Below are 27,936 nucleotides of genomic sequence, written 5' to 3' on the forward strand. Positions count from 1 at the left end.
GCAGGTAAAGTACGCACTGGGACGGGCGCCCAGCATCCTCTACGGACTAGGAGAAAAGGATTTACCGGTAGGTATAAAATTCCTATTTTCTCATACGTCCTAGAGGATGCTGGGGATGACATCAAGACCATGGGGTCTATACCAAAGCTCCAGTACGGGCGGGAGAGTGCGGATGACCCTGCAGCACCGATTGACCAAACTTGAGGTCCTATCGGCCAAGGTGTCAAACTTGTAGAACTTAGCAAATGTGTTTGATCCTGACCAAGTAGCTGCTCGGCAGAGTTGTAATGCTGAGACCCCCCGGGCAGCCGCCCAGGATGAGCCCACCTTCCTAGTGGAGTGGGCCTTTACCGACGTCGGTAACGGCAACCCAGCCGTAGTATTAGCTTGCTGAATCGTATTTCTGATCCAACGTGCAATAGTCTGCATGGAAGCAGGACAGCCAATCTTGTTGTGAGCATACAGGACAAACAGAGCCTCTGTTTTTCGTATACGAGCCGTTCTAGCAACATAGATTTTCAAAGCTCTAACCACATCAAGAGATTTCGAATCAGTGAATGTGTCAGTAACTACTGGCATTACAATAGGATGGTTTATGTGGAAAGACGAAACCACCTTCGGAAGAAAATGTCGTCGAGTCCTCAACTCTGCTCTATCTTCATGGAAGATCAGGTAAGGGCTCTTGTGAGACAAGGCCCCCAATTCAGACACCCGTCTTGCAGATGCCAAAGCCACAAGCATCACTTTCCAAGTGAGAAACTTCAACTCTATCTTTTGTAGAGGCTCAAACCAATCCGATTGAAGGAACTGCAATACCACGTTAAGGTCCCATGGTGCCACTGGAGGCACAAATGGAGGCTGGATGTGCAGAACCCCTATCACGAAGGTCTGAACCTCTGGAAGAGAGGCCAATTGTTTTTGGAAGAACACTGACAAGGCCGAAATCTGAACCTTGATTCATCCCAATTTGAGGCCCGCCTCCACACCATTCTGCAAAAAAATGGAGAAAACGCCCTAAGTGAAACTCTTCCGTAGTAGCTTTCTTGGATTCACACCAAGACACATATTTTCTCCAAATATGGTGGTAATGTTTCGACGTTACTCCCTTTCTGGCCTGAATAAGGGTGGGGATGACTTCCTTGGGAATACCCTTCCTGGCTAGGATCTGGCGCTCAACAGCCATGCCGTCAAACGTAGCCGCGGTAAGTTTTGGTACATGCATGGCCCCTGCTGCAGCAGGTCCTCTCGATGAGCAAGAGGCCGAGGATCTTCTATGAGCAACTCCTGAAGATCTAGGTACCAAGCCCTCCTTGGCCAGTCTGGGGCAATAAAGATTGCTCGAACCCTTGTTTTTCTTATGATCCTGAGTACCTTTGGGATCAGCGGAAGTGGAGGGAAGACATACACTGACGGAATAACCCACTGGGTCACCAGTGCATCCACTGCTACTGCTTGAGGGTTTCTCGACCTGGAACAGTATCTCTGAAGCTTCTTGTTGAGATGAGACGCCATCATGTCTATTTGAGGAACTCCCCAAGGACTTGTCACCTCTGCGAAGACTTCTTGGTGGAGGCCCCACTCTCCTGGATGGAGATCGTGTCTGCTTAGAAAGTCTGCTTCCCAGTTGTCTACTCCCGGAATGAATATTGCCGACAGAGCTTGTATATGTTTTTCTGCGCAGCGGAGGATTTTTGTCGCCTCTGCCATTGCCGCTCTGCTTTTCGTTCCACCCTGCCTGTTTATGTATGCGACTGCTGTTACATTGTCCGTCTGGATCTGCACGGGACGGTCTTGAAGTAGATGTACCGCTTGTTGAAGGCCGCTGTAAATGGCTCTTAGCTCCAGCACGTTTATATGAAGGCAGGCTTCCTGATGTGACCAACGTTCCTGGAAGTTTTCTCCCTGAGAGACTGCTGTCCAGACTCGGAGACTTGCATCCGTGGTTACCAGGACCCATTCCTGAATCCCGAACCTGCATCCCTCTAGCAGGTGAGAGCTGTGCAACCACCACAGGAGCGAAATCCTGGTTTTTGACGACAGGATTATCTTTCTGTACATGTGTAGATGTGACCCCAACCACTTGTCCAACAGGTCCCACTGGAATACCCTGGCATGAAACCTGCCAAACTGTATGGCCTCGTAGGCCGCCACCATCTTCCCCAACAACCGAATGCACTGATGGATCGACACACTCGATGGTTTCAATATCTGATTTACCATTTTCTGGATTTCCAGAGCCTTTTCCAGCGGAAGAAATACTCTCTGAACTTCTGTGTCCAGAATCATCCCGAGGATAGACAACCTTGTCGTCGGTTCCAATTGTGACTTTGGGTAATTTATGATCCACCCGTGTTGTTAGAGTATTGACAGAGAGAGTGATATGTTTTGTAACAACTGCTCCCTGGATCTCGCCTTTATCAGGAGATCGTCCAGATAAGGAATTATATTGACTCCTTTCTGATGAAGGAGGACCATCATCTCCGCCATCACCTTGGTGAATACCCACGGCGCCGTGGATAGTCCGAAAGGCAACGTCTGGAATTGGTAATGGCAATCCTGAACCACGAATCTCAGATAAGCCTGGTGAGGAGGATAAATGGGAACATGCAGGTAAGCATCCTTTATGTCCACCGACACCAAGTAGTACCCCTCCTCCAGACTGGCAATCACCGCCCGAAGTGATTCCATCTTGAACTTGAACCTTCTCACGTAGCAATTCAGATCTTTTAGATTTAGAATCGGTCTGACCGAGTCGTCTGGCTTCGGAACAACAAAGAGGCTTGAATAAAAACCCAGCCCTTGTTGTGACAACGGTACCAGGACTATGACCTGGTCTTGACATAATTTTTGGATTGTCGCTGTTACTGCTTCTCTTTCTGGCAGAGAAACTGGCAAGGTCGATTTGAAAAATCGGCATGGAGGAACGTCTTGAAACTCCAGTTTGTATCCCTGGGATACTATTTGCAACACCCAGGGATCCAGGCCATACAGAATCCAACCCTGGCTGAAGAGTTTGAGACGTGCCCCCACCCGAGCGCCCTCTCGCAAGGGAGTTCCAACGTCATGCTGAGGATTTGGCAGAAGTAGGGGTAGACTTCTGCTCTTGGGAACCTGGAGCCGCTGTGGGCTTTTTTCCCCTTCCCCTACTTGCAAAGAAGGGGGAACCGCTCGCCTTTTTGTATTTATTGGGCCAAAAGGACTGCATTTGTGGGTGATAGGTGTTTTTTGCCGGTGCAGGCGCAGAGGGCAAAAATGTCGACTTACCTTCGGTAGCCGCCGAGACTAATCCATCCAGGCCATCCCCAAATAAGGCCTCACCTTTATATGGGAGCGCCTCCATGTTTCTTTTGGAATCCGCATCCGCGTTCCACTGGTGAATCCACAATGCCCGCCTAGCCGATACTGCCATGGTAGCGGCTTGTGAACGCAAGAGTCCAATATCCTTCATTGCTTCCAGCATGTAGGCGGCAGCGTCCTTGATATTCCCTAACTTAAGGAGTATCTCATCTTTATCAATCGTGTCAATTTCTGATGACACGCTTTCTGACCAATTTTCAATAGCGCGACTCACCCATGCGCAGGCAATAGTGGGCCTGATCAGTGTACCATTGGTAACATAAATGGATTTCAATGTTGTTTCCATTTTGCGATCTGCCGGCTCTTTAAGAGAAGCCGTGCCAGGAGCAGGGAGAAACACCTTCTTTGTCAACCTGGAAAGTGCACTGTGTAACACAGGGGGTGACTCCCATTTTTTCCTGTCCTCAGCCGGGAAAGGGTAAGCTATGTGAATCCTTTTGGGAATACAAAATATTTTATCAGGATTCACCCACATCCCTTCAAACAGAGCATTTAGTTTGTGTGAAGGAGGGAACGTGACTTTGGATTTCTTTTCCTTACATAAATAAGCCTTCTCCTGAGGTACAGGAGTGGTTTCTGTAACCTCCAACACATCCCTTATAGCCACAATCATATATTGTATACTTTTTGCCAATTTATGATCTATCTCTCTGGATTCACTATCGTCGACACAAGAATCAGAGTCCGTGTCGGTATCAGTGTTTACAACATTTGCAAATAGTTTCTTATGTGACCCAGAGGGGCCGCCCGCATAAGGAATAACAGCATCCTGAAAAATCACATCTTCCACAGATTTTCTCCAGCATGCAGCCTTCTCCTATATAATAGCCCTATTCTGTGACTTTCTGATTCATTTGCTAACGCTGGGCGGAGTCACATAGGTGGGCGGAGTCACATAGCTGCCCGGACTGGCCTATGTAGTCTGCCCTAATATACAGGAGACAGGAGAAAGCCATAGGAGATCCATGTAATCTATATCTATGCAATACCTGACACTGTACTCTGGACGAGATTGTGCAGAGACAACTGCACCACATCAAGCGTCCGTCGCGGCTCCGCCCCCCCAGGCCAGCCATTGGTGCCCACTCCAAACCAGCCCGCCCCCCCCTCGCCAGACATTGGTAAGAAACTACACTCCGCCCCCCCATCGAACTATGCCCTTCCCCTCCGCAATCCCTGACACTGGACTCTGGCTGCGATTGGGCAGATCAACCCTCCGTCGCGGCTCCCATTGGTGCACACTCCCAAGCGAACCGCCCCATTGGTGCACACTCCGCTCCGCTCCGCCCCCATGCAGCCCGTCCAATCACCGTTGCTGTCACCCCAGCCAGCCAATCACCGTTGCGCAAAACGTCACCCGTAGCCTCCGCTCCGCGCGTCTCAAGATCCCTGCAGCCGCTTACCCGTCACGTCATGAGTGCCGGCTCCCTGTTGCTGCCGGGATCACTGATGCGCCGGTCCCTGCTGTGAATCCTCCACACTGCCGCCACCCCCGCTGTTACTCTTCATGCTGCAGTTGGCGGCTTCCCGCAACGAAGTGTGTGTTACTACAGGTAACAGATGTGGCATACAAATAGTACATTTAAAAGTGTAACATGTACTGTAAGTACATAGAAAAGGCAATAAAAATCAAAGTAAAAATAAAATCTGTAAAAAATATTTTCTATGCTGCCTGTATACTGTACTTTTACATTGTACATTATTTCTCTGACACTGTGGTACCAAAAACTGTTTTTACTGATATTTTATTTTTAATGATTTTTATTCCCTTTTCTATGTACTTAAAAATTTTCCAAATGACCCAAGGTTGTACAGATTTTTCACATCCCACAATCCCACACTTCAGTAGGGAGCGCAGAACACAATACCCAACCGCATACAGAGCGCCTATAGTAACTGTGTGCACCTTGCTGGACACTATCCTATACCTCCACACAGACTCACTGCCTCCTGCATGTTTGTATGTCAGCTATCCACCCCTACCTGCCCCTAACGCACTCCTTGCCCCAGCTGCTATCTACCCTTAACCCCTCCCTGACCTAAACCCCCACCTTGCCCTAGAACTGCCCCAACTGCTATATGTCCCTACCACCAGCACTACCTGCCCCTAAACCTCCCCTTGCCCACACCCCCATTGTTTTCCCAGCTTCTATCTATACTTATTTCCTTCCGACCACCAGCACTGACTGCTCCTAACCCCCTCCTTACCTCAGTACTGCCCCACCTGATATCTAAACTTATCCCCCCTTCCTACCCCAACTGCCACTTGCCCTTACCCCCTCCCCTTCTATCCCCTCCCTGCCCAAACTGCTACCTGCCTTAACTACCATCTCAACACCAACTGCTGCCTGCCCTTAACCCCCTTTCCACCATATGTTACCTGCACGCAACACTGCCCAAGCTACCACCTGATCCCAGCACTTTCCCCAACTGCTGCCTCCCGCCACCTTTCCCCCTGCCTGTACGTGTTGGCTATGTCAGATAAAGGCAAAGTAATTCTAAGCATTATTTGTACTGGAGAATGAGTGTGACTTCATAGGTAAGGCATGTGTGGTGGTCGTCTGATGCTATATGGGAATCTCAAAACCAGTTTTTTAAAGTGAGGGGTCCCAGGGACCCACAATTTTTTTCGCAAATCGCGATCACTGCGGCCCCTCTAAAATACATTGCTAACAACTCCCCCCGTCTAGCCCCCCGGCACACTCCACCCACCATCGGACAGCTGCCGCCAGGACGCCCTCTGATTGACAGCCTGTCCAGCTGCCACTGGAATGCCGGTGACAGCCCGTATGCGCCGTCAAGCCTCCCACTGAGCCACACCAGGTAAGGGGTCTCATACCCGCGCCAGCATGTTAGCGCCCCATCTCGACCCCGGCCCCCTCCATTGCTTACAACTCCATCCACAGACCGACCCATTCAGCTGACACTTTAGTTATTGCCTCCTGCTGAGTCCCCGCTCACACACAGAGACGTTGCCAAACACTAAAATAAGTTGCCCGTGCCCTCCCTACCCTGCACCCTTACGCCAACATCCCTATCCACAACCTATTGCTTACGGCTCCATCGAGGGGCCGCCCCCCCACCCCAAGCCATTACACACATAGCGCCACCCAGCTGCCACTGTATTAATTGACTCCTGCTGGGTGCCCACTCACCCAAGAAGATGCTGCCGGAGACTGTATTACATAAATACTATACCTACCTCCGCCCCTACAACACCCGCAGCCCCTCAAGACCCCCTCCCCCATCCACCCCAACCCCGCCACAACCCATGTAACCCCACTCCCTCATCCACACCGGACACTACCGGACCACAACACTGGACGCAACACACCCGACCCTTCCCCACCTGCAACACCACCGGAACCACTCCCACATGTGCAAATGCCCTGCACCTGCTCATCCCCCACCTCCTGCACCTGCAACGCTACCCAAAACCCAACACCACCACGTACCCTCCCCCTGTCCCCCAAACCTCCCACACCAACTCCCAACCCCCTCTCACTTCCACACAGGACCACACATCTGTCCGCATTGCGACTGCGCCAAGTACATTTGCAATGTAGTTAGGTATTTTACTCACGGCATTACAAGGTTTTTTCTTCGTTCTGGTGATCGGACTGTGATTGACAGGAAGTGGGTGTTTCTGGCTGGAAAGTGCCCGTTTTATGGGTGTGTGCAAAAAAACGCTACCGTTTCTGGAAAAAACACGGGACTGGCTGAAGAAACGGAGGAGTGTCTGGCCGAACGCTGGGTGTGTTTGTGACGTGAAACCAGGAACGACAAGCACTGAACTGATCGCAGATGCCGAGTAAGTGTGGAGCTACTCAGAAACCGGTAAGAAGTGTCTATTCGCAATTTGGCTAATCTTTCGTTCCCAATTTTACTATACTAAGATTCACTCCCAGTAGGTGGCGGCTTAGCATGTGCAAACCTGCTAAAAGCACCTTGCGTGCGAACAACTCAGAATGAGGGCCCCTGTGCACTCTCCCTCACGCTCCTGTTCTCGGTGCTACTTCCTGCGTCCCACCCACATATGTGACAACTGCAGCCGCAACGTTTGGTAGTACTGTTGTGCTCTCCCCACCTCCACTCTTCCTCGCGTGGCAGCCAGCCAAAAGAGGCAGCCAAGAAATTCCTGTTTGTCCCTAGATCACAGATAAATCCATGTTATATAGGGACCAGTGCCTAGCAGGTACTTTGTTAGCAAACGGCCAAAACTTTCTGCACTGCAGGTGGGGCAGATGTAACATGTGCAGGGCCAGATACATTTCGGGACAGATACATTTCGGTGGGGTATATTCAACATTAAATCTACATTGCAGTGTCAATAGACTGCAAACACTATTTAGCCTGCATACAAAAAATATTACCCAACCAAATCAAACTCCTTCTGCACATGTTACATCTACCCCGCCCCCCCCCCCCCCCCCACACACACACACACACACACACACCACCCCCGCGGTGCACATGGTTTAGTCCATCTACTAACAAAGTTGCTGCTACGGTCAACTCTAAATTACCCCCTAAATTTCCACCCCACTGCAAATCCACATTCTTTGCCTACCACCCTGCTGTTCTCTACATTCCCTCTTTAGGCCCTTAATATCTCTACATTCACTACCAACCACAAGCATTTTTTCTTTTTCCCCTGTAACGCACGCCATCTCTCTATCCCAGGGGTTCTCAAACTAAGTCCTCAGGGGCGCACACAGTGCATGTTTTGCAGGTAACCCAGCAAGTGCACAGGTGTATTAATTACTCACACACACATTCTAAAAAGTACACAGGTGGACCAAATTATTTCACTTCTGATTCTGTCAGGAGACCTGCAAAACATGCACTGTGTGCGCCCCTGAGGACCGAGTTTAAGAACCCCTACACTATCCCCTCCATATCTCTCTGGGTATTTCTATAGCATCCCTACCACCCTATGTTTCACTATTTCCATTCTACAAACCTGGGTATCTCGATCCTTTCTCAACCACCCTCACCCTGTCTACCGCCTTCGCTCTTCCAAAGTCTGACGTCCATTATGGTCCCAAACAGGCTAAAGTCATCGCAGCGGATAACTAAGTCCTCGCCTAATGAAAAACTGCAGCAGATCGTTTAGGACAGCTTGGATGTACATGCCATTGCACACTTCCAAACCACAAATACAAACCCCTGTAGTCGACAACTAACCAAACACAAGACTGCCAACACCAGCTAGCGATCAATGAACTGTGACCCCCACAGTTAATCAACATAACTTACCTCCATTTGTCTACGTTCGCTACAAATTCAAAAAAAAAAAAAAAATTATCCCAAATAACATTGCCCTTTCAAAATAAACAGATCACAATGGATTTAGACGAAGACCCCGCCGTCAGAAAACGCCGGAAAAACAAAGAACGGCAGGCAAGATGGTTAGCTAAGCAAAGCCAAGGGTCGCTAGACAGAATGCGAACTGCAAATGCAGAATCTCTGCTACGTAGACGCGAACAAGAAACAGTGGAGCAAGCTAAAGTGCGTCGCTCTGCAAATACTAAATCTCAGCAAGGCCGACTACAACGCCAAACACTGGAGAATTCCACACTACAAAGAGCTGCCCATGCACAGTGTCAACAACGTCAATGTCGTAACGAATCATCTTCTGAAGCTCAAGCACGTCGCACTAAACAAGTACTAACTCACCAACATAGACTCCAACAAGAAACTTTTCAACAATCCAAAGCGCGTCGAGCTGCACATGCCAAGTCTCAACAACGCAGACTCAATCGAGAAACATCACAGCAAACTACAGCCAGACGTTTGGCAGATGCAGAACACCATCGCATAGTTCAAAAGCAAAAAACTCACATGCTCACGGATGTGGTCATCCATTTACAGGAACAGCAAGTCAAGCCACACAGTTGTGGTCCTTTTAACATCATGTGCCAGTTCTGTGGGTCCAGAAATTTTATTGATGAACGTCCTACCGATGGTAAATTTACCAGCTGCTGCCGCAAGGGCAAAGTTAAGTTACCAAAGCCACATGACATCAATGGACAACAGTTGAACTATCCAGAATTTCTACGCAAGTTGCTCTCGGACACCACTCACCCCAACCGCATTCATTTCCGTGACAACATAAGATCTTACAACAGTGCTCTTTCATTTGCTTCAATGGGAGCTAACATTGTCACAATGCCAGGAAGAGGTCCATACGTTTTCAAAGTTCACGGACAAACATATCATCGCACTTCACACCTACAGCCTATAAATAATGAACCACCACAGTTTGCTCAGCTGTACGTTCTTGACAGCACACAAGCGGCCACCATTCGGGAAGATAATGCGGCCAACTCTGAGTGTCGGCGAGAAATAATGGACCAAATCGACCGATTCTTTCGTCAACACAATTGACTTGCACATAGCTATCAGCTTATTTGCGAAGTTGAAAGACGAGAAGTTCACCTGGCAGCTCAAAAAGGAGAACAAGTTCCGCAAATTAGCATGGCGCTAAGACGTGATCGACAATCAGATCAACGACGATACAACAAACCAACCTCCAATGAAATCGCAATGGTCTTCGTGAATGAAGATGGTGAGCCACCGTTCCAACGAGACATCAGAATCTACCCCAAAAATCCACATGATCCAAAACAGACATTTATCAATATCCACATTCTAAGCCCAAACATGGATCCAATGACATATGCACTTCTTTTCCCATATGGCGAAGCAGGCTGGCAAAGCAATTGGCAATGTGATTCTTACAATGAAGCCAAGCTAAATCGCGTTCGCAACTATGTGACCATGTTGCAGTACAAGGCCGCCTTAACAGCCATTCGAGATGATTTCAGTCCCATCATGGCCGCAGGCAAGTTGACTCAACAGTGGTTAGTAGATTCATATCTTCAAGTCGAGGCTAATAGATTAAACTACATTCGACAAAATCAGCAACGCCTTCGAGCAGAACAGTATCAGGGACTTGCTGACCACGTCGCAAACATGGCAGTTAATTTGAACATGCCAGCTGGTGTGTCCGTTATTCTACCTTCAAGCTTCGAAGGATCACCAAGACAGATGCGCGAACGTTGCTGTGATGCAATGTCAATATTTGCAAAGTGGGGAGCGCCAGATGTTTTCATTACATTCACCGCTAATCCAACTTGGCCTGAAATCATTGAGAACTTAAGGCCTGGCGAACAAAATTCTGATCGACCAGATTTAGTTGCACGCGTTTTCAAACTAAAGCTTAATTCTCTGATGGATGATCTCACCAAACATGGCTTATTTGGTCAGGCCAAAGCTTTTGTCTATACTATAGAGTTCCAGAAAAGAGGACTACCACATGCTCACATACTGGTCTCACTGCGAACAGAAGACAAGTTTACCACTGTTGAACAAATCAATAAATTTGTGTCAGCCGAAATTCCAACAGAAGATAACCCTCGGTTGCGCAACATCATCACACGATGTATGATGCATGGTCCATGCGGCGCTAACAATCCACACGCACCCTGCATGCAAGACGGAAAATGTACGAAGCAATTTCCTAAACCATTTAATGAAGAAACCATTCTAAACATTAATGCATATCCTGTGTACCGTCGTCGCCCTCAAGAACAAGTACACGTTAGAGGCGTACTTATGTCCAACCAAAATGTCGTCCCATACAATCCATACTTGGCACTCAAGTACAACGCTCACATAAACGTGGAAGTCTGCACATCACTTGCAGCAATTAAGTACATCTACAAGTACATTTTCAAAGGCTTTGATTGCGCAAACGTTGCCATAACAACAAACGGACAGCCAGAGCTACGCTACAACGAAATCTCACAATTCATTGACTGCCGGTATGTCAGCCCACCAGAGGCAATTTGGCGTTTAAGAGAATCGCTAATGCACGATCGTTCACACGCCGTAATAAGACTTCCTGTACATCTACCTAACCAGCAGACCATCATCTTTGAACAAGGAAATGAAAACGAAGCACTCCTTGCAGCACAAACTGGTCGCACTAAACTAGAATCATGGTTTGACCTCAACTCTAATAATCCACAAGCACAACAATGGCTGTACTCTGAAATACCACAACACTACGTTTATACGCATGGCAATTGGCAGGAACGACAGCGAGGGGGTGAAAACATTGTGGCACGCCTGTATACCGTCAGTCTCAAAAATGAAGAACGCTTCTACCTACGGATTTTGCTTCTACATGTTCACGGTGCCATCAGTTTCCACTCATTGAGAACTGTAAATGGTGTCCTGTATGACACCTTTAAAGCAGCGGCTTTCGCTCATGGACTTCTCGAATCAGACGATGAATGGGATCACTGTCTAACAGATGCAGCCACGTACCTCATGGGCAAACAGTTACGCGAAATGTTTGCATACATCTGTTGCTTTTGTCAGCCAGCGAAACCACTTACATTATGGGAAAATCACGTAACCAATTTAACTCTCGACTTTATGCAACACAATCCAGAACACATTGCACAAAATCATTCCCTCCATGAAGTTAACACAATTCTAAAACAACATGGTTTATCCTGTGCAGTGCTTGGCTTACCAATTCCAACAGGAAATGCCCCAAAAGAAGAGCAATATAATCACGTTGAAGAGGCACAGCAGGCTAATAAACGCATTTCAATGCTTAATGAACGCCAGTTATATGCTTTCAACAGGATTGTCATGCCAGTGGATAATAAAAATGTGCACAGCCAATGCTTTTATCTTGACGGACCCGGTGGATCCGGAAAAACATTCCTCTACACCACACTCATTGCGTACATCCGAGGACAATCAAAAATTGTACTCCCATTTGCAACAACCGGAATTGCTGCCACATTGCTAAAAGGAGGACGCACTGTTCACAGCGGATTTAAGCTTCCTGTGCCACTACTTGATACATCTGTTTCTTCCATGAGACTCACGTCACCAGAGGCAGAAGTATTACGGCAAGCTGCCCTCATCATTATTGATGAGATTACAATGCTTCCAAAAAATGGACTTCGATGCATCGACAAGCTACTTCGTGAGATCATGAACATAGACACACCATTTGGAAATAAGACTGTTGTAGTAGGAGGTGATTTTAGACAAACACTTCCAGTTGTCACAAGAGGAACACAAACTGATATTCTCGAATGCTGCATCAAAGCAAGTCCACTGTGGAAAAATTTCACTCATCTCACTCTTACTACAAACATGCGCAGTAAAGGACAAGACCAACACAACGAATGGCTTTTACAAGTTGGAATGGGCAACGTGCCAACAATTTCAGACATCTCCAACAATAACATCATTCAAATTCCCCAATATATGGTCACCATGGACGATCTTATTACAACTATTTTTAACAATGTCCAACACATGTCAGTGGATGACCTTTCAACACGAGTCATTGTTGCACCCACAAACGCACACACACTCGATATGAACCGCAAAATTATAGCACTAATGGCTGGAAATCCAACTATTTATTACAGCGCAGACTCTGTTGTCAGCGAAGATCCCAACGACACTTTAAACTTCCCCCTTGAATTTCTTCACGACCAAACACCATCAGGAATGCCTCCACATGTCCTGCTCTTAAAAAAAGGCGTCATTATCATGCTTCTCCGCAACCTTAACCCAAAAAAGGGCTTGTGTAACGGGACACGATTAATTGTAGAAAACCTGGAACGTCACTTCATAAAGAGCAGAATTATATCAGAGTGCAACCAAGGCGACATTGTGTTTATTCCCCGAATTGATTTTGCTCCAAATGATACCACATTGCCATTTATACTGCGCCGTAGACAGTTTCCAGTTATTCCAGCGTACACAATAACAATCAACAAATCCCAGGGACAAACTTTCGATCACGTTGGAATTCATCTGCCAACATCAGTGTTCTCACATGGCCAACTTTACGTTGCTTTATCTAGATCACGGAAAAAAGATCAAGTCAAAGTCTGTATTACACCAAACGAACACCAAGGGCAGCTGCTTTGTGACGAACGACACTTCACTAGAAATGTTGTTTTCAAAGAAGTTTTTGATATGTAAAAATGTACTTTCTTTGTTTGAGCCAAAATAAAGTGTAACCAAACATACATTTTCTGCCAAAATTCTGTTCGCATAACATATTAACACACTATTTCATTCATCCTCCCCTGCATCCACTCTTTACGCTGTCACAAAGGCCTACGCCCTCTTAACCATCGCACACCCTTTCCACCTAAAATATGTAACCACTAACAACATTAGGCTTAAAGGTAATACTCCATACCGTACAAATATTTGCCAGTTAAAGGACATACAAAGGTTGCAGGGGCATAGCCCCTTCCGACGGTGTGAATAGCGCCCGTAGGGCGCGATGAATCACCTAGTAGATTCAGACTTATCTAACCTTCGGTTAATCAGATGCATACTGTCATGTATCTCTTTCACCCATGCAGGCTCTTGGTGTGCCGGTAGTGCCACCACATTACAATTCTGTGTCCCTAAAATGGCTTCCTCCGAGGAGGAACTCCCTGCCTCAGACATGCCTCACACATGTACAGCACATTCACAGACACACTGGGACTTATTTTGGGGACAGACCCACAGTAAAATCTGTCAGAGGGACACAGGATAGGAGCAGCCAGTCCACAAACCCAGCGCCAGTATTGCCTGTGAACACAGTATGCCCACAGCCCAACAGCGCCTTTTAATAGTAATATACACTACTAAATGCACCACAATCGCTTTGTGCCCCCCCCCCCTTAAAAGCACCCTGTACTTGTCAGAAGTGGAGGAGAGGACCAGCGTGTTCTCTGCAGCCTGAGGAGAGAGAGAAAATGGTGCTGAGCAGTGTGCTGGCTGCCTGAGGAAGAATCTCCGCCCCCGCAATGGTGCGTCCTTACACTCAGTATACTTCCTAATATTTATACTGGCGGGGGTAGGGCTGTGCCAGCAGCATCTTATGCCCCCTTTTAGCCAGTTTGAGGTATTTTTCTTTCTGCCCAGGGTGCCCCCCCCCCCCCCGCCCTGCACCCTGCAGTGCCTGTGTGTGTGGGCAGCAATGGCGCGCTGCGCTCCCGCCAGCCGCGCCGCACCTCAGCTGTCACTTACTTGATAGAAGATCATTCTTCTTATACTCACCTGTCTTCTGACTTCTGGCTCTGTGAGGGGGGTTACGGCGTGCTGTGGGAGTGAACATCTGGACACGGTTAGCGTTCAGTACCCTTCAGGAGCTAATGGTGTCCTGTCAGCCAGAAGCAGAGCCATGAAACTCTTTAGGAAGTTGCTTCTGCATCTGCCCCCTCAGTCCCACGAAGCAGGGAGTCTGAAGCCAGCAGATCTCCCTGAAAATAAAAAACCTAAAATAAGACTTTTCAGAGAAACTCAGTAGAGCTCCTCAGAGTGCATCCAGTCTGCCTGGGCACATTTCCAAAACTGAGGTCTGGAGGAGGGCCATAGAGGGAGGAGCCAGTTCACACCCAATGAAAAGTCTTTAGAGTGCCCATGTCTCCTGCGGATCCCGTCTATACCCCATGGTCTTGATGTCGTCCCCAGCATCCTCTAGGACGTATGAGAAATGGGAGAACACTGCACTGTATATTACAGTGATATATATAACTATATATTCACCCTAATATACAGTGTAGTATTCTCCCATACGGTTCCGGTATGAATGGTCGACCATGTTATGGTCGACAGTCATTAGGTCGACCACTATTGGTCGACATTGACATGGTCGACATGGACACATGGTCGACACATGAAAATGGTCGACACATGAAAGGTCGACATATGAAAAGGTCAACATGAGTTTTTTAACTTTGTTGGTGTCGTTTTTTGCGTAAAGTGACTGGGAACCCCAATTAGTGCACCGCTTCGCTCGCCATGCTTCGGGCATGGTGCCTTCGCTCCGCTACCGCTTCGCTCGGCACACTTTACCATTCCAATCATAGTCCATGTGGATCGTAAAGTATGGAAAAGTTCCCCAAAAGAAAAAAAAGTAAAAAAACCATGTCGACCTTTTCATGTGTCGTCCTTTCACGTGTCGACCATTTTCATGTGTCGACCATGTGTCCATGTCGACCATGTCAATGTCGACCAATAGTGGTCGACCTAATGACTGTCGACCATAACATGGTCGACCATGTGAACGGATACCCTCCCATACATAACAGCTACATTGCATTGATTTGACAGTATTTGTGCTGTCTGTGCCCTATAACTGAATCTATAACTGTTAGATAATTTCCTGCAAGCCTCACTACCCACACTGCGCAATAAGTCATTTTTACATGGCTCCGTCCCATGGGATTTATACTGTGTTAATTAAAATGCTAATAAATGTAAAATTTCCCTTCTGTCCTGGCTTTCCCCTCAGGGACACCAGCAGCGAATTATATTAAAATAAATGTATGTTTAATTTTTACCTTTTTGTTCTGTGCGTAATACAAATGTGTTATCCTGAGATGGAACAAAATTTATAGGACAGAAACTCGCCTCCTATATATATATATATATAACATCCGTGTAACAGGCGTGTACAGTAGCATCACTGGCTGATGGGACGTGGTTAGTTTTTCACCGTGGTTTTCCGCTAATAAATCTACTTTTAGGTGATGTATTCATTTATACTGTACATGTATTTTTTCCCCATGCGTGCTTGAGACAGGAAACACACATAACACTCGGATGTGTCCGGATTAACACTAAGGTGCGTATTTATTAAAGTAACTTTGCAGGATTCCTGAAAAAATGATGCATCCCCAAGATGCTGGGGTCCCTCCATTTCCAACTGCAAAAGCAGCTCCCACAGTTTTCTATGAGGGCTGATAAATTGTCTGGGCTACTGTATTGCCTGGGATTCTTTTGGATACTTCTCCATCGGCCCATACCTTGCAAAGCATTGATTTACCTCCTGACCTGATCCCATGGTTTTGGCCTCACTTACCTATTCTCCCAGAATGTCCAGGAAACTCCAAATTACGGGAAGCTCTCCTAAACTCCAAAAACAGGACAGGCTCCTAAGTGCAGCCCATTTCCCTAGTGAAATGGCAAATGAAGTCATTGTGGCCCATTATTTGCTGTCCAAATGATGAGAATTGCACAGCGGGTGATGGGACTCAATGTTATTCGCCACCACCTCATGCACCTGTTCCCCCCACCTGGACACAGAGCCGTAATAAGGCTCCGGAGTGCCTGTGTGGCCCCGCCCCCTAAGTGCACAATGTCATGATATCGTACAGAGGGGGCGGGGGCGCTACCACCAGGAAGTGCGGAACTGCCCGTAGCATCCTGAGGATGTTCTGAACACTAGGGTGTTAGGCAGAGCTGGCTCTAGCCAATTTGATGCCCTGAGCCGCTGCTAGTTCTGCATTTGACCCAGCAACACTCAGCCAATGAGTCCCATCGGGGGAGGGGGTTGCCCTGTTGGCCAGTTCAACCCTGCATAATGCCCCACAGTAATGCCCATAATACACATAATTCCAGACAGAAATTCACCTTACACATATGCCCCACATTAGTAATGCTAGTAGCTTTTTTTTTTTTTAAATAAAACTTACTTTTGCTTGCTGGCGTGCTTGCAGTCAGTGTGTGCGCCCATGCAGCTCCTAGATCCGTGACTGCGATTTGTGAGATGGGGGTGGCAGGATGGGTGAGTGCTTGCGCTCACACCAGTTAAAGGGGCACCCGTACAAGGGATGTGACCTCACAGGGTATGCCATCCTTTGCAAGCCTCATCCTTTATTTTAGCTTGCTGGTTGGACACAGATGGCAGCAAAGTCCAGATACTGCCACACTTGCTGGTTATACAAAAAGACCAGTATCAAATATGTAGCAACTGTTAATTCTATTCACTGTTCAGTGTGTTTGCTGCATGCCCTTTTCTCTGACGTCCTAGTGGATGCTGGGAACTCCGAAAGGACCATGGGGAATAGCGGCTCCGCAGGAGACTGGGCACAAAAGTACAAGCTTTAGGACTAGCTGGTGTGCACTGGCTCCTCCCCCTATGACCCTCCTCCAAGCCTCAGTTAGATTTTTGTGCCCGAACGAGAAGGGTGCAATCTAGGTGGCTCTCCTGAGCTGCTTAGAGTAAAAGTTTAAATTAGGTTTTTTATTTTCAGTGAGTCCTGCTGGCAACAGGCTCACTGCATCGAGGGACTAAGGGGAGAAGAAGCGAACTCACCTGCGTGCAGAGTGGATTGGGCTTCTTAGGCTACTGGACATTAGCTCCAGAGGGACGAGCACAGGCCCAGCCATGGATGGGTCCCAGAGCCGCGCCGCCGTCCCCCTTACAGAGCCAGAAGAGCAGAAGAGGTCCGGAAAATCGGCGGCAGAAGACGTCCTGTCTTCAATAAGGTAGCGCACAGCACCGCAGCTGTGCGCCATTGCTCTCAGCACACTTCACACTCCGGTCACTGAGGGTGCAGGGCGCTGGGGGGGGGCGCCCTGAGACGCAATAAAAATACCTTAGATGGCAAAAAAATACATCACATATAGCTCCTGGGCTATATGGATGCATTTAACCCCTGCCAGAATACATAGAAAAACGGGAGATAAGGCCGCCGATAAGGGGGCGGAGCCTATCTCCTCAGCACACTGGCGCCATTTTCCCTCACAGCTCCGTTGGAGGGAAGCTCCCTGGCTCTCCCCTGCAGTCACTACACTACAGAAAGGGTTAAAAAAGAGAGGGGGGGCACTAATTACGCGCAGTATTAAAGATACAGCAGCTATAAGGGGAAAAACACTTATATAAGGTTATCCCTGTATATATATAGCGCCCTGGTGTGTGCTGGCAAACTCTCCCTCTGTCTCCCCAAAGGGCTAGTGGGGTCCTGTCCTCTATCAGAGCATTCCCTGTGTGTGTGCTGTATGTCGGTACGTTTGTGTCGACATGTATGAGGAGAAAAATGATGTGGAGACGGAGCAGATTGCCTGTAATAGTGATGTCACCCCCTAGGGGGTCGACACCTGAGTGGATGAACTGTTGGAAGGAATTACGTGACAGTGTCAGCTCTGTATAAAAGACAGTGGTTGACATGAGACAGCCGGCTACTCAGCTTGTGCCTGTCCAGACGTCTCATAGGCCGTCAGGGGCTCTAAAGCGCCCGTTACCTCAGATGGCAGATATAGACGCCGACACGGATACTGACTCCAGTGTCGACGGTGAAGAGACAAATGTGACTTCCAGTAGGGCCACACGTTACATGATTGAGGCAATGAAAAATGTTTTACACATTTCTGATAATACGAGTACCACCAAAAAGGGGTATTATGTTCGGTGAGGAAAAACTACCTGTAGTTTTCCTGAATCTGAGAAATTAAATGAGGTGTGTGATGATGCGTGGGTTTCCCCCGATAACAACTGATAATTTCTAAAATGTTATTGGCATTATATCCTTTCCCGCCAGAGGTTAGGGTGCATTGGGAAACACCCCCTAGGGTGGATAAAGCGCTCACACGCTTGTAAGGGCTCTACCCTCTCCTGAGATGGCCGCCCTTAAGGATCCTGCTGATAGAAAGCAGGAGGGTATCCTAAAATGTATTTACACACATACTGGTGTTATACTGCGACCAGCAATCGCCTCAGCCTGGATGTGCAGTGCTGGGTTGGCGTGGTCGGATTCCCTGACTGAAAATATTGATACCCTAGATAGGGACAGTATATTTTTGCCTATAGAGCATTTAAAAGATGCATTTCTATATATGCGTGATGCACAGCGGAATATTTGCCGACTGGCATCAAGTCTAAGTGCGTTGTCCATTTCTACCAGTAGAGGGTTATGGACACCACAGTGGTCAGGTGATGCGGATTTCAAACGGCATTAGGAAGTATTGCCTTATTAAGGGGAGGAGTTATTTGGGGTCGGTCTTTCAGACCTGGTGGCCACGGCAACAGCTGGGAAATCCACGTTTGTACCCCAGGTCGCCTCTCAACATGAGAAGACGCCGTATTATCAGGCGCAGTCTTTTCGTGGACAAGCGGGCAAAAGGTTCCTCATTTCTGCCCCGTGACAGAGGGAGAGGAAAAAGGCTGCAGAAATCAGCCAGTTCCCAGGAACAGAAACCCTCTCCCGCCTCTGCCAAGCCCTCAGTATGACGCTGGGGCTTTACAAGCAGAATCAGGCACGGTGGGGGGCCCGTCTCAATGATTTTCAGCGCGCAGTGGGCTCACTCGCAAGTAGACCCCTGGATCCTTCAGGTGATATCTCAGGGGTACAAATTGGAATTCGAGACGTCTCCCCCTCGCCGTTTCCTAAAGTCGGCTTTACCGATGTCTCCTTCTGACAGGAAGATAGTTTTGGAAGCCATTCACAAGCTGTATTCCCAGCAGGTGATAATCAAGGTACCCCTCCTGCAACAGGGAACGGGGTATTATTCCACACTGTTGTGGTACCGAAGCCGGACGGCTCGGTGAGACCGATTATAAATCTAAAATCTTTGAACACTTACATACAGAGGTTCAAATTCAAGATTGAGTCACTCAGAGCAGTGATTGCGAACCTGGAAGAAGGGGACTACATGATGTCTCGGGACATCAAGGATGCTTACCTTCATGTCCAAATTTACCCTTCTCACCAAGGGTACCTCAGGTTTATGGTACAGAACTGTCACTATCAGTTCAGACGCTGCCGTAGGGATGGTCCACGGCACCCCGGGTCTTTACCAAGGTAATGGCCGAAATGATGATATTCCTTCGAAGGAAGGGAATTTTAGTTATCCCTTACTTGGACGATTCCCTGATAAGGGTAAGATCCAGGGAACAGTTGGAGGTCGGTGTAGCACTATCTCAGGTAGTGTTGCGGCAGCACGATTGGATTCTCAATATTCCAAAATCGCAGCTGGTTCCGACGACTCGTCTTCTGTTCCTAGGGATGATCCTGGACACAGTCCAGAAAAAGGTGTTTCTCCCGGAGGAGAAAGCCAGGGAGTTATCCGAGCTAGTCAGGGTCCTCCTAAAACCGAGCCAAGTCTCAGTGCATCAATGCACAAGGGTTCTGGGTAAAATGGTGGCTTCCTACGAAGCAATCCCATTCGGCAGATTCCACGCAAGAACTTTCCAGTGGGACCTGCTGGACAAATGGTCCGGGTCGCATCTTCAGATGCATCAGCGGATAACCCTGTCACCAAGAACAAGGGTGTCCCTCCTGTGGTGGTTGCAGAGTGCTCATCTTCTAGAGGGCCGCAGATTCGGCATTCAGGACTGGGTCCTGGTGACCACGGATGCCAGCCTGCGAGGCTGGGGAGCAGTCACACAGGGAAGGAATTTCCAGGGCTTATGGTCAAGCCTGGAGACATCACTTCACATAAATATCCTGAAGCTAAGGGCCATTTACAATGCTCTAAGCTTAGCAAGACCTCTGCTTCAAGGTCAACCGGTGTTGATCCAGTCGGACAACATCACGGCAGTCACCCACGTAAACAGACAGGGTGGCACAAGAAGCAGGAGGGCAATGGCAGAAGCTGCAAGGATTCTTCGCTGGGCGGAAAATCATGTGATAGCACTGTCAGCAATTCCGGGAGTGGACAACTGGGAAGCAGACTTCCTCAGCAGACACGACCTCCACCCGGGAGAGTGGGGACTTCACCCAGAAGTCTTCCACATGATTATAAACCGTTGGGAAAAACTCGACAGGTATTGCGCCAGGTCAAGGGACCCTCAGGCAATAGCTGTAGACGCTCTGGTAACACCGTGGGTGTACCAGTCAGTGTATGTGTTCCCTCATCTGCCTCTCATACCCAAGGTACAGAGATTGATAAGATGGAGAGGAGTAAGCACTATATTCGTGGCTCCGGATTGGCCAAGAAGGACTTGGTAACCGGAACTTCAAAAGATGCTCACGGTGATCCGTGGCCTCTACCTCTAAGAAGGGACCTGCTTCAGCAAGGACCCTGTCTGTTCCAAGACTTACCGCAACTGCGTTTGACGGCATGGCGGTTGAACGCCGGATCCTGAAGGAAAAAAGGCATTCCGGATGAGGTCATCCCTATCCTGATCAAAGCCAGGAAGGATGTAACCGCAAAACATTATCACCGCATTTGGCGAAAATATGTTGCGTGGTGCGAGGCCAGTAAGGCCCGACAGAGGAAATTCAACTGGGTCGATTCCTACATTTCCTGCAAACAGGAGTGTCTATGGGCCTGAAATTGGGGTCCATTAAGGTTCAAATTTCGGCCCTGTCAATTTTCTTCCAAAAAGAACTAGCTTCAGTCCCTGAAGTTCAGACGTTGTAAAAGGGGTACTGCATTTACAGCCTCCTTTTGTGCCTCCAGTGGCACCTTGGGATCTCAATGTAGTTTTTGGGTTCCAAAAAGTCACATTGGTTTGAACCACTTAAATCTGTGGAGTTAAAATATCTCACATGGAAAGTGGTCATGCTGTTGGCCCTGGCCTGGGCCAGGCGCGTGTCAGAATTGGCGGCTTTATCCTGTAAAAGCCCTTATCTGATTTTCCATTCGGACAGGGCGGAATTGAGGACTCGTCCTCAGTTTCTCCCTAAGGTGGTTTCAGCGTTTCACCTGAACCAACCTATTGTGGTGCCTGCGGCTACTAGGGACTTGGAGGACTCCAAGTTGCTAGACGTTGTCAGGGCCCTGAAAATATATGTTTCCAGGACGGCTGGAGTCAGAAAATCTGACTCGCTGTTTATCCTGTATGCACCCAACAAGCTGGGTGCTCCTGCTTCTAAGCAGACTATTGCTCGTTGGATTTGTAGTACAATTCAGCTTGCACATTCTGTGGCTGGCCTGCCACAGCCAAAAATCTGTAAATGCCCACTCCACAAGGAAGATGGGCTCATCTTGGGCGGCTGCCCGAGGGGTCTCGGCTTTACAACTTTGCCGAGCAGCTACTTGGTCAGGAGCAAATACGTTTGTAAAATTCTAGAAAATTGATACCCTGGCTGAGGAGGACCTGGAGTTCTCTCATTTGGTGCTGCAGAGTCATCCGCACTCTCCCGCCCGTTTGGGAGCTTTGGTATAATCCCCATGGTCCTTTCGGAGTTCCCAGCATCCACTAGGACATCAGAGAAAATAAGAATTTACTTACCGATAATTCTATTTCTCATAGTCCGTAGTGGATGCTGGGCGCCCATCCCAAGTGCGGATTGTCTGCAATACTTGTACATAGTTACAAAAATCGGGTTATTATTGTTGTGAGCCATCTTTTCAGAGGCTCCTCTGTTATCATGCTGTTAACTGGGTTCAGATCACAGGTTGTTCGGTGTGATTGGTGTGGCTGGTATGAGTCTTACCCGGGATTCAAAATCCTTCCTTATTGTGTACGCTCGTCCGGGCACAGTATCCTAACTGAGGCTTGGAGGAGGGTCATAGGGGGAGGAGCCAGTGCACACCAGCTAGTCCTAAAGCTTTTACTTTTGTGCCCAGTCTCCTGCGGAGCCGCTATTCCCCATGGTCCTTTCGGAGTTCCCAGCATCCACTACGGACTATGAGAAATAGAATTATCGGTAAGTAAATTCTTATTTATTTTATACTGCAGGAGCAATATGCTCTGCTCTTCAGTCTGACGCGTCTGAAAGTCACACTGCACTGATGTTTCATATAGGAATAGCTCATTACAACTTACTGACCACGTTACAGTGTTGGATGGCAGGGGAATTTTATGGCATGGACTGACTGAGAAATAAAGTGTGGGGAGACCACTGCCCATGTTATATCCCTGCAGACACCTGGGGTTTGCACAGGAATACGGGACACAGGATAGCAGGGTCCCCCTCCCCCATGTGTACAAGCAATACAGGTGATGTCAGATTTATGTGGAGCAGTCTTCCAAAATACACATGATATCATAAGGAGCCATCCAGTAATAATAACCTTATATACTCAGTGAAAATGTCACAGGTCCAGGAATTGCAGTTACCAGGCTTCTGCTGTCTGAACTCTCACAAGTCAGGGGCATTCAAGCATGTTGGAGGGAGTTCAAGGGACAGTGTGCATTCTATTTGACAAATGTAAACAGCAGTGTACACAAGTACTGATTGAATACATTTAGAAAGTAACAGTCTGCAGACTGTCCCTCCCAGCATGAGATACTGCAGGGAAATGCTTGGATGGCCCTTGACATGCTTGGATGCCCTAGGCAAATGCTTAGCCTGCCTATAGCTAAGGCCAGCTCTGGTGTTAGGTTTAGGGTTAGGGTGAGTATTAGGTTTAAAAATAACAAAAAAGTGTTGACCTTTTCTGTGTCAACTTCTTGCATGTCGACCTTTTGACCCTATTGACAGTTAACTGTTGACCTTTTGACTTTGTCGACCATTTGGATTATCTACTGTATATACTGTTGATCTTTTAAACCACATTTCTTACTGTATATAAACATAATATTGTATACTATGGAGTGAGCCTAAAGTCTTGGAGAAACAGTATCTTAGTATGGGAAATAGTGCTAAATAATACATGCTGTTAATTTGATATTACACATGAATACCATTATAACCTGCAGTGGAAAACATTCTGTAACTTTTAAAGACACAATTGCGACTCCTTTGAACTGTTACTAATTCAAAATGTTTAGCAACATTGGAAATACATTGTATCCTCCACTACTGCTGAGGATTGAATAGCATAACCACAAACTCTTATCTATGTTTATTGTGGGAAAGGCAAATGACAACATTAGGATCAAGTTTCACAGGTGTACGTATTGAGTTACAGTATGTGTATATAAATTACCGCAAATATGGAAGTGTGTGTGTGTATCCTCTGTGATAAACATTTTTTTTTCTTTACTCTTGGACAGAGTCGACTCATAGATACAGTACATATATATAAGTCTATGCAATGATACTGTGTTAAAGTTAATTTAACGTTTTTCATATCTTTTTCTGTATTAATCAATTATTTTGGGGGGAAAAAGTAGCATTTTACTATTTTAAATATGCATTTATAATTTTTTTCCATAGAATTCAATTTTTTTATAGATTCAAATAACTGTGCCCCATGGTTGTTTAATAAAACTTGAATACATTTCAAGTGACGCTAACGTATGTGTATAATTATACCATTAATTATCCTGTCTTCCAGAATGTTTTGTGAAAACTTCCATTTTAAACCTACGACTGGGTAGCAATTTTGCATCATACTCTCGGCTAGCAACAGTTGTTTTTCTCAGCTGTGACTAGTGCACAACTTTTTAGTAAACAGAGATGAGTGACCTGTTATCAGATGGGGCTTATAGTGGTTGGTTGGTTGGTTGGTTGGTTGGTTGGTTGGTTGGTTGGTTGGTTGGTTGGCTGGTTGGTTGGTTGGTTGGTTGGTTGGTTGGTTCATTTATTGAAAATATTGCTGTACTAACAGCATCGTGGTTTGTAAATGTTACACTGTATATCTTTCATTTTTTTGTGAGGGTATTTTGCATTTTGAGTGCTGTGTAACGTTCCCCTTGCAACAAAAATATAAAAAAAAACATAAAAAACTGAAAGAAAAATGAGATTGTGATGATACGCTATGGTGGGAAACACTCAGAAGATCAATGGTTTGCGAAAGGCAATCTGTGTCTTTCATTTAACTTAGTTTAAGACGGAATATCAGATTATCAGTGATAACTTAAAAAAGAGGAGACACCAACAAGACTTCCCAGCAAATCCCAGAAATGAAATGGTTTGAGAAAGCTAATAGATATAATTCCTTTAGATTTTTATTAGGTACTGATTTGATTAAATACTGTTGACAGTAATAAGTGGTCATTTGGGCAGGGCCGAAACTAGGATTTTCGTCACCCGGGGCAAGGCAGTAATTTGGTGTCGTCCCCCCAAAAAATAAATAAATAAATAAATAAAAAAAAAAAAGAATAAAAACACAAACAAACCAACCCTGTCAGATAAAAATCAGATTATCAAAACTTTTGTAAAAAAAAAGGGGGATACTATTGGACAGTATTACCCTCTGTGACCCAAATGCCCTAAGTGTCACACCACCAACATGAGAAACTGTTCATACCCCATTTGGGTTTTATGACACACCCCTATTGTTGGTTAGTGACAGTAGCTCTAACATAAAGCATTGTCAGATATGTCTGGTGCAGGACTGACCCTATAACAGCTACTCACAATGCGGGTCATTCTGAGTTGACAGCTCGCTAGCAACTTTTTGCAGCGCTACGATCAGATAGTCGCCGCCTATGGGGGAGTGTACTTTGCAAGTGTGCGAACGCATGTGCAGTCGACGGCACAAAAAAGTTTTGTGCAGTTTCTGAGTTGCACTGGACTTACTCAGCCGCTGCAATCACTTCAGACTTTTTGGTCCCAGAATTTACATCAGACACCCGCCCTGCAAACACTAGGACACGCCTGCGTTTTTCCAAACACTCCCAGAAAACGGTCAGTTGCCACCCACAAACGCCTTCTTCCTGTCAATCTCCTTGCGATCGGCTGTGCGAATGGATTCTTCATTAAATCCATCACTCAGCACCAATCCTCTATGTCCCCGTACAATGCACCTGCACATGGTGGTGCAAACGCATGCGCAGTTTTGCTGAGATTTAACCTGATTGCAGCGCTGCAAAAAGTTGCTAGCGAGCGATCAACTCGGAATGACCCCCAAAGTTCTAATTGCCCTTAGGTCCTCTTACCTTATGTTTTATATTAGACAGGATATGTACAGAAATGTTTGGTTGCTTCAGTTAGCTCTGAGTCAAACTGCACCCTGTATTTTTGCCACTTTGAAATCTATTGCTGCCCCTACCACATTACACTTCGCAATTAGGTTGAAATTTATCAAGAGAGAGAAAAAGTGAAGTAGTTGCCCAAGGCAACCAATAAGTGTATAACTGTTCTTTCAAATACTGTGCTATATAAATGACACAAGCTAATTAATTGCTTTGGGCAGTTATAGTTCTCCACTTTATCTCTCTCTAAGGCTTGATTAATCTCCCCATCAAAAATTATTTTCCGAAAGATCTTACTCTCTGCCTTAGCTGTGCCACTAAGTTTCATACAGGCCATACATTCTATTTTTATATTAAACTGCGATGTGCTTGTGCTGTTGCAACATTTGGACAATATTGGTGAAAAGTTTGATGGTTGTGATGTGATTATTAAATTGACGGGAAATATATACGAACATATGGGAAAAAAAGCTAAATGTTAAAAGATTTTACCTGAATATATATATATATATATATATATATATATATATATATATATATATTTTTTTTTTTTTATTAAATCCAAAACAAAAACAAAACATCAGGGTGGTTTTGCCAAATCAATAACATGATGACAGTTTAAGAATCAAAACCAGAGCCAAAATGAAAATACCTGGGTCCACGCAAAACTCTACTTTTCAGGTATATGCGAGGATGAAGCCCACTTGTATATAACACTGGATGGGTTAATATATATATTCTCCTGCAGCATCACCTCTTCTTGCTTTACGCCCTGTTGCCCTTTTTTCTCCACTTTATAAGCCCTACCAGGCCAGCTCCAACTCTGGTGTCACACAAAAGCACAATGATTGTTTCAGCAAGGTGGGGAACGCTTTGACAGGGTTTTATTCGTCATTGGATTATATGTGGATCAGTGATCTCTCCAATGAAGTGAGGGGGAGACGTTTGAGGCCCATTCTGTGAGGAGTATGAGGGACATGGGGAATTACAAGGTTTGTGAAGGGCTGAGGTGTGATTCGGGGCTAATGATCTGTACAGATGGAGCCATCCTCATCTATCCCTTTCATAGGATTAGCCAGGGCAGTCAGACTTAATCCCCTGCTGTAATGACTTAATCCCCTGCTGTATTGTTCTCTCTGTATTGTATTGCATCTGAGAACAATAGATGAAAGGCTTATGCTAATATGCCTTGGTGCACCCAGGTGCAGCAGAGAACCCTAGATGAGCAAGTTTCCATCTGTACAGTACAGTATGAAAGGTGTTTTGGAGTCATGAGAATGTAAAGGGATTCTAGGGTGTTTTATGAAAGTGGATCATGTGACTGGGTTTTCAGTGGCATTTTGGGTGTGAGTGGTTTCACTGGTAGGTGGCGAAACGCGAGGGGTGGTTTGGAGTTAAGGGTGAGATTCATTATAAGTGAATAAGCCCTCTCTTTGATTTAATGTACTGTTTTCATTTCATTTACTGAGAGTGAATGTGCAGAACTTTTGAAGGCTACAGGGACACGTGGGGCCGGGTGTAATGACGCCCGATTTGGCTGGCATCCTGGCAACTCAGCCCTCTGAAGTGTTTCAGGTCACTTATCACTGAGTACAGTGTGATACCGATGTTCTCTGCAGAGTATTTATACCGAATGCATTCCTTTCTGATGTTTCGTTCCCGTAGTGTCAACAGCAACGTTTTATCTCAAACGATTTGTTATCAGTAAATAAAATACTTTTACACTGGTCAAATAAGGAGACGTGTAGGGATCGACAGCAGGAGGCCTTTAGGGTCGATACTATATTTTATATGTCTTAATCCCATATCTTTGAAAAATATTCTTTTATATTTCTGGACTGGTACTTGTGAGTCGGAAAACAGCGCCAGTCAAATCCGTGTCATTTCTCCTCACTTGTAAGAGAGCATTTGAAGCCTGTTCTCAAAGCTTCATTGCAGCATAATGTACTACGCTCTTAATTAGTTATTACACAGAGCTCTGTATTGTACAC

General features: G+C 46.5%; 2 protein-coding genes across 2 annotated transcripts in view; both read left to right on the plus strand.

Annotated features, from left to right (window-relative positions):
- Nucleotides 1-27,936, plus strand: part of FAM135B (family with sequence similarity 135 member B) — a 344,975-nt gene that overhangs the window by 98,368 nt on the left and 218,671 nt on the right. The gene's annotated exons all lie outside the window — the stretch shown is intronic.
- LOC134929546 (uncharacterized) lies at nt 9,838-13,386 on the plus strand. The gene has a single exon (XM_063925141.1). It carries the CDS (start codon nt 9,838-9,840, stop codon nt 13,384-13,386), a length of 3,549 nt encoding a protein of 1,182 aa, XP_063781211.1.

Source organism: Pseudophryne corroboree, chromosome 5 (assembly GCF_028390025.1).
Source record: "Pseudophryne corroboree isolate aPseCor3 chromosome 5, aPseCor3.hap2, whole genome shotgun sequence".
Taxonomy (NCBI): domain Eukaryota; kingdom Metazoa; phylum Chordata; class Amphibia; order Anura; family Myobatrachidae; genus Pseudophryne; species Pseudophryne corroboree.